Source organism: Drosophila montana, unplaced genomic scaffold (genome assembly GCF_035044405.1).
Source record: "Drosophila montana isolate Dmon_TW-CO22-7 unplaced genomic scaffold, ASM3504440v1 contig_1624_1, whole genome shotgun sequence".
In the NCBI taxonomy this organism is placed as follows: domain Eukaryota; kingdom Metazoa; phylum Arthropoda; class Insecta; order Diptera; family Drosophilidae; genus Drosophila; species Drosophila montana.
In genome coordinates this window covers 3,913,208-3,919,370 of record NW_026996559.1, presented here as the reverse complement: position 1 = coordinate 3,919,370, position 6,163 = coordinate 3,913,208, and the positions used below count along the sequence as shown (strand labels likewise).

General features: G+C 40.2%; 1 protein-coding gene across 2 annotated transcripts; it reads right to left on the bottom strand.

Annotated features, from left to right (window-relative positions):
- Positions 1-3,854: 3,854 nt before the first annotated feature.
- LOC135440635 (uncharacterized) lies at positions 3,855-5,454 on the bottom strand. Of its 2 annotated transcripts, none has more exons than XM_064699915.1 (2): positions 5,284-5,454; positions 3,855-5,213 (listed from the first exon to the last, which is right to left on the bottom strand). In XM_064699915.1, exon 2 carries the CDS (start codon positions 5,198-5,200, stop codon positions 4,547-4,549), a length of 654 nt encoding a protein of 217 aa, XP_064555985.1. In that variant the 5' UTR covers positions 5,201-5,213; positions 5,284-5,454; the 3' UTR covers positions 3,855-4,546. The 2 variants fall into 2 exon arrangements, with proteins under 2 accessions (XP_064555985.1, XP_064555986.1); XM_064699916.1 differs by having other exon boundaries at positions 3,855-5,210.
- Between the last annotated feature and the right edge of the window lie 709 nt (positions 5,455-6,163).

Genomic DNA, 6,163 nt, shown 5'->3' with positions numbered 1-6,163 from the left:
TGCCTTACAATTGTGTGCAACTCTGGCCGCACTAAACTTAAAGGATTACTTTTGGCTAATTTCGCTTGGGTATGGCCACAGGCTGGCATCCTGGCAAGACGGCACAACAATTGTCTCGCTAAAAACTCAAGGAACCGTCCAAACGGTCGCTTGTTAAGGCATTTAGTCCCCAGACTCGCTTTGATGTTGCACAAAGAGTTGCTGCATTCAGGCTGCCACAAAAGAAACTATTAAGCACATGGCATACGATGTATCGTAATATGTTTCTGTTTCAGCTGTTCTTTGCTAAAAGTTCACAATATTATTATTATTTTCAATACATGATTTGTGATTCATAATAAAAATCGTGAGGTTGTTTTTCGTGCATTTTAAAATTATTGGTTGCAAATGAACTAAGCCAAGTTTTAACACAAATTGTCGTGATTATATTATTTGAAGAATTACAAAGTTTTTGATAAAATCAAAACTCATATCAGCTTTCTGGGAATCCCGCTCCAATTGATAGTAGCAGGTTTTCATACTCTTTCTTCGATATACATATATATACAATAAAAAACGACAACATGAACATATATCGAATTGCCAATTATATGACTATCACTAGAGGGCTTATTGTGTCCAAAGTAGATCCTTAAAGATTCCTCTGATTCGTTTCTTTATTTAACCTATTCACTTCATATATATTTATACCCTGTACACAATACAAATGGTTTTAAATGCACAATTGCGGAATCGTCTGACTGCATTGGCCCCACAGTCTTTGAGCTTACGTAAATCATATGGATCAAGTAGAAATTTGAAGTCTGGACCTTGAGCAGAAAGTGCTTCTTTATATAGGCTGCCCCAATTCAAAATGCCCATAAAGACACCTACATACATTTTACTTTTCATCATATCCATATCTTTGTCAAGCTTTTTAATACTTTTTTCTTTTTTCCTATGCCTATATATATATATTTGGTTGTTGTTTGTTTTTGCTTTTACAGTCTCATATTAATTTTTATTTTTTGACTCCTTTAGTATTATCTATGTATAAAAATTGGGTTTTAATTTATAAGGAATTTCATATATAAGACACTTACTAAAAACTACTCTCCCATATGACATAAAAACGTGAGCTGTATTAAAGCTTAGAGTCTTATATATGTATATATTTTAAAGTTTGATTTTGGATTTCCACAGAAAGTTGTTCAACTAAACCAGAAAGCACAACATTCTTCCTTACATATATTTAACCCATACGTAAAAATATTTAATTTTATGTTCTAATACAAAAGCTTTATTTCCCACCAGTTATTGCTATAGGGCTATATGCTATAGAACTCCATTTCGAATAAGAATTTAAGAACATACAAGTTTTTCATCCAAGAACTTAATCGAGCAGCTATAGATACAATGGTCGGATCCTACCTATAGAAAATAGAAACAAGCCGGCGGACATGGCTATAATGACTCGGCTTTTTCTTTTGATAAATAATATTAATACCTCATGGAATTGTCGGAGACGTCTCCTTCCATGCTTTTAATACTCTTTCCAAGGCGTATAGGAAAAATTTAAATAATCATACCAAGCAAAAACTTAAGATCCGCTAGGAACAGCAACGCTTAAACAGATATCCAGCCCATCGCTTAGCATAACTGATAATCCATTATCATTAAACACACACACACACACACACACACACACACAAACAGACGCGCGCACGCATAAGGATATACCTTTGGCTTTTACCGAGGGTTCAGCTGTACACTTCACCCCCTCCACAGGCACTAACCAGGTGGATTAAGCACAACAACGTCGCAGTCAGCCACATCGTTTGCCTCCTCCTATGCCCAGCCATTTGCTTATATTAAAACCATTTTTCGCTTATTACCAAAAAATTTAAATATTTTGAAAATAATAAACTGCGGGTGAGTTACTAAGTGGCTGGGTGGTTTGGGTGGCCTGGAACCGAGCCCATCTCGTAAGCATTGGCATTGGCATTGGCATCGACAACAGTGGCAGCCGCAGCGACGCCCAAAATTGAGCAAACAATGTTACTGGTTGTTGGACTGCGTTCGAGTTGCCAGTTTGAGTTAGAGTCTTGGGCGGCAACATCATCATCATCATCAGCAGCAGCAGCAGCAGCAGCGGCAGCGGCAGCGCGAGCGGAAGCGGGCATGCGCTGGGCCACCTTTTAACCCAGCCATGCCATTGCTAATCCTCCAACCCAAAAACCAAACCAAACGTCGCCGCCGCCACCGCCGCCGCGCCCAGTGCGCTATCAGCGTGCCTCGTGTTGATTGTCGCGCGTTGCCATCAATGTGCCACCCAGATGCCAGCCAAATATCCCGCACCCCCTGCTCCAGCTCCAGCTCCAGCGCCAGCTTCAGCTCCTGCTGCCACTCGCTGTATCCATTTAGCCGGTGTTGCGGGTCGCCTCGAAGCTGTGCTCATGATGAGCAACATGCGATTCAGCGTCCGGCCAACCTCCTGATGCTGATGAGGATGATGCTGATGCTGATGCCGATGCTGATGATGATGATGCCGTTGATGGTCGACGTCGCATAGTGTCATATTTTTATGATTTTTATGTTAATTCATAACCAGCCCGCATCGCGGTTGTCTGAGTTCGCAGTCGCTGCCAAATGCTTTTTAATCCTTTTAATGAAAATTAGTTCCTCTCAATATCATTTAATATATTTTCTTTCGCTTGGGTTTCATTACAATCCCCCCGCCACCATCACCCTGCACCCTCTCCGCACTCTCTTACTATCCTGTTCTGTTGTTTTCACAGGCATTATCATAATTTCTGTTTGCAACCCTAAATCAACACTTGCCCCATGCTGCGCGTCTCGATAAAGGGTTACTGACTGGCCCGGAACGTGGCACACTCAGGAGGATGGGAGGGGACACTCTCGTTTTGGCGTACATACATATATCACAAGTCGCTTCTGCTGCTCCTGTGCCAACTGCGAAGTGCCTTTGTCTCCGACCTTTTGCGTTTGATTTTCTATACGGCGTTAAATGCCGTCGCCGTCGCCGTCGTCGTGTTCGTCGTCGTCATCGTTCACGTGGCTTCTTTGGCAAATTGAAAACCCAAAAGCAGTAAAAATTAATGTCCGTAGCGAAGGTGTTGCCATATTTCTTGCCAAGTGCCAGAGCAATGCGCGCCTTTTACCAGCAACTAAGTATCTAAAGCAAGCGCATCTGTGATGCCTTCGACTTGGATCACGCGATATATATATGCATTATAATACTAGTTGAAAATTTGAAAGGCATAATAGCTGTTGAATTTTAGTTCTTAAAGTTGACATTCCCTGCATTATTTTTAGGGAAGAACCATAGTGTACAAGCATGCCATTATCTATATATTTCTTGAAAAGTTATGGGAGCGACTGTATCATAAAACCTATATTTAAAATATTTTATAATACCAATCTTTCGCCAAAGATACATCTACCTTTTCTTGAAGGTTTTTTTTAATAACTATGATAATATCAATATTTGTAAAACTGTAGAATAGTACATGTCTAGTTCTTCGAAAAAATATTGGTACAATTATATTACAACAATATTTATTGTAGATTGCCATACCATTATTCTACCAAAACTAATACATTGCAAATATCTGCCTACCTCTTGGAAAGCTCAATGGAACGATTATATTATACCAATATCTATAATATATTATACTCTACCCATATTATGGAAAACTTTATAGAGCGACTATATTATAATCCTTCGATTTAATATAAAATATATTATATATATATATTATACCAGCATTCCGCCATAGATACGGAATTTAATCGCACACTTTTCCAACCAATTTCCAATGAATAAATATTTAAAGTAAAAAAATAGGCATCAATTCCGTTGCATAGTCTTTATTTTGATGTGTAGGCAACTTTTTTCAAATTATCATCGGCTTAGAGCGAATGCCTTTAATTTGAAGCAAAAAAGAAACAGAAAAATGAATTTATTGCATATACATACTGTTTTATGTATATATCAATAAAGAAACTGCTGCAATTGTAGGTACTTTTAAAATTGCCATTTTGGTTCAAATATATATACATATGGATATATATATGCATATAAATATATAGTTATATATATATACATCTAGATATTAGGATCACACCAGATCGGAGAAGTCGCCTCAGCCATTGGTCATTGACTGCTCGCTACGTATCGCACGAAAAACTACACAACCTGTATACGCCGTCTATCCATTTTTTGTCTGGTAACTTTTTGTTTTTCTGTTCCTCTTTGTTTTTGCTCAGTAAAATGTGCTTTTAGTAGCATCGACTTGCGTCGGCTGATGGGATTATGGAGCGCGAGGAGCACGCATAGGATTTATGGAGCATTTTTAGGGGGGTTGCGATTCGGGGGATTGAAGATGCTGGGTACATAAAGTGTGCTAATTTATACACTTTTCATAAGCAATTTGGTTGGCTATGGCCGTCATGATTCGCTGATATCGAGGCATTTCGATTAGCATATAGATGGGATTGGGTAAGTGCCAAGGTAAGGTAACGTATCTTAAAATTTATAGCATTGTTATTTCCTATCCTTTGGCTGATCGCGCTTAGCCTTGCGGTCGGACCTGGCATCCGATTTCGACTTTCCTCCCAGCCCATGTTCAACTAACTTGTCGGCCTTCTCCTGATCGCGTTTGTGGTAGGCCAAATAAGCCCGGCGGCGTCTATTGGTAGCGATGCGCACAGCTGCCTCCCAGTCGTGTCCCATGGCATCCCGAGTGCGCTCGTCCGGACTGCGCATAAACTGTTTGCGCAGCGAGTGCGGCTCGGTCAGTCCAAAGTCGGGCTTGTAGCGTCTGGGGTCGCGCGGTCGCAGCCATTTAGTATCCAATCGCTGTGGATCGTTCCACATATTATCTTCACGCATTATGTGCCGCGGTCGATTCATATCCACTCCTATGCTGGTCTTGCCAGAGGTGCCACTTCTGCCGGTGGTGCCGCTCTCGGTTCTGGTGCTGGTGCTGGGGCCGGTGGAGCTGATGCTTTTGCTGGTCTTGCCACTGCCAACTTTTGCCGGTTCCGCTGCCATCTTGCTAATGTTTCCGCTTCTATTCGCTCCTTTCTTCGAGCTATGGGCAGCAATATGGCGCTTAAGCATTGTATGTTTCAGCAGCCGTGGTACAGCTGGCCGTCTCCACAAACAGCCGATGAATCCAACCGGTGAACGCTGCATGATTCGTAACCTTCTGTCGGGACATCGATTGGGAATCGATTGAGAGAGTTGGTTAAAGCTGAATGCATGTCTTTATCATTTACCTGTACTCTAAAATTTCACTTTTGAAATATCAAAAACGAAATTATATTTTTTTATGTTTAATTTTTTATGTTTTATCGTTATTTTCAAACCGGAATTTTTGAACTTTTTTCAACTTTCAGAAAATATTTTTTGCTCACATGTGATCTGTACTTTAAATGGGAACCGAATGAGCTCCTAGCTAACAGCTCTATTGAAATTGGGCATTTCAAAAGGCAACGCCTGCTAAGCAAACAAAAAAAAACACCTCAACTATTAGCCCAACAAAAACTAACTCGATTGCTGAAAAAGAGAAAGCAAATATCAATTCAGTTCAATATTTCAGTTTATAATTATTTCAAGCAATATCTTTGCAGACATAGTGCAACTGAGCTATATATTTGTAATAGGTTACAAATCGCTTTGGGTAAAGGGTAAATATAGAAATTCTGGAAAAGCAACAGACAAGCAGATGGGATAAACAATTATCAACTCAGCTCCTCGTGCTGGTCAAGAGTTTATGTACATATAATATGAATTCCTCAAAGCGTCTTGATAAGAAGAATTACATAGAAGAACAGGGCAGATTATGTGGACTTTAATGCCATTCTTTTGCAGTTAACCCGATGAAAGGTCACGCATTTGAAGGAAACTGAGGTCCCCAGCTTGTGCAGCACATTTCTATAAATGTTACAATTATAATGCGGCTTGGTTGGTTAATAACAGGCGGGACAGGCTGTTGAAGGCTGTTCTAAAAGAAATTGCACATCCGCTACAAGCGAAACCATTAACTGCCTGAGTGAGCGGCGGCACTTGAAGCAGAAACCAGTGCGACTTAAACGCAGACACTTGAACTCTTTTTGATTTTACGTATTCATATATTTGAGCGTGTGTGTGTGTGTG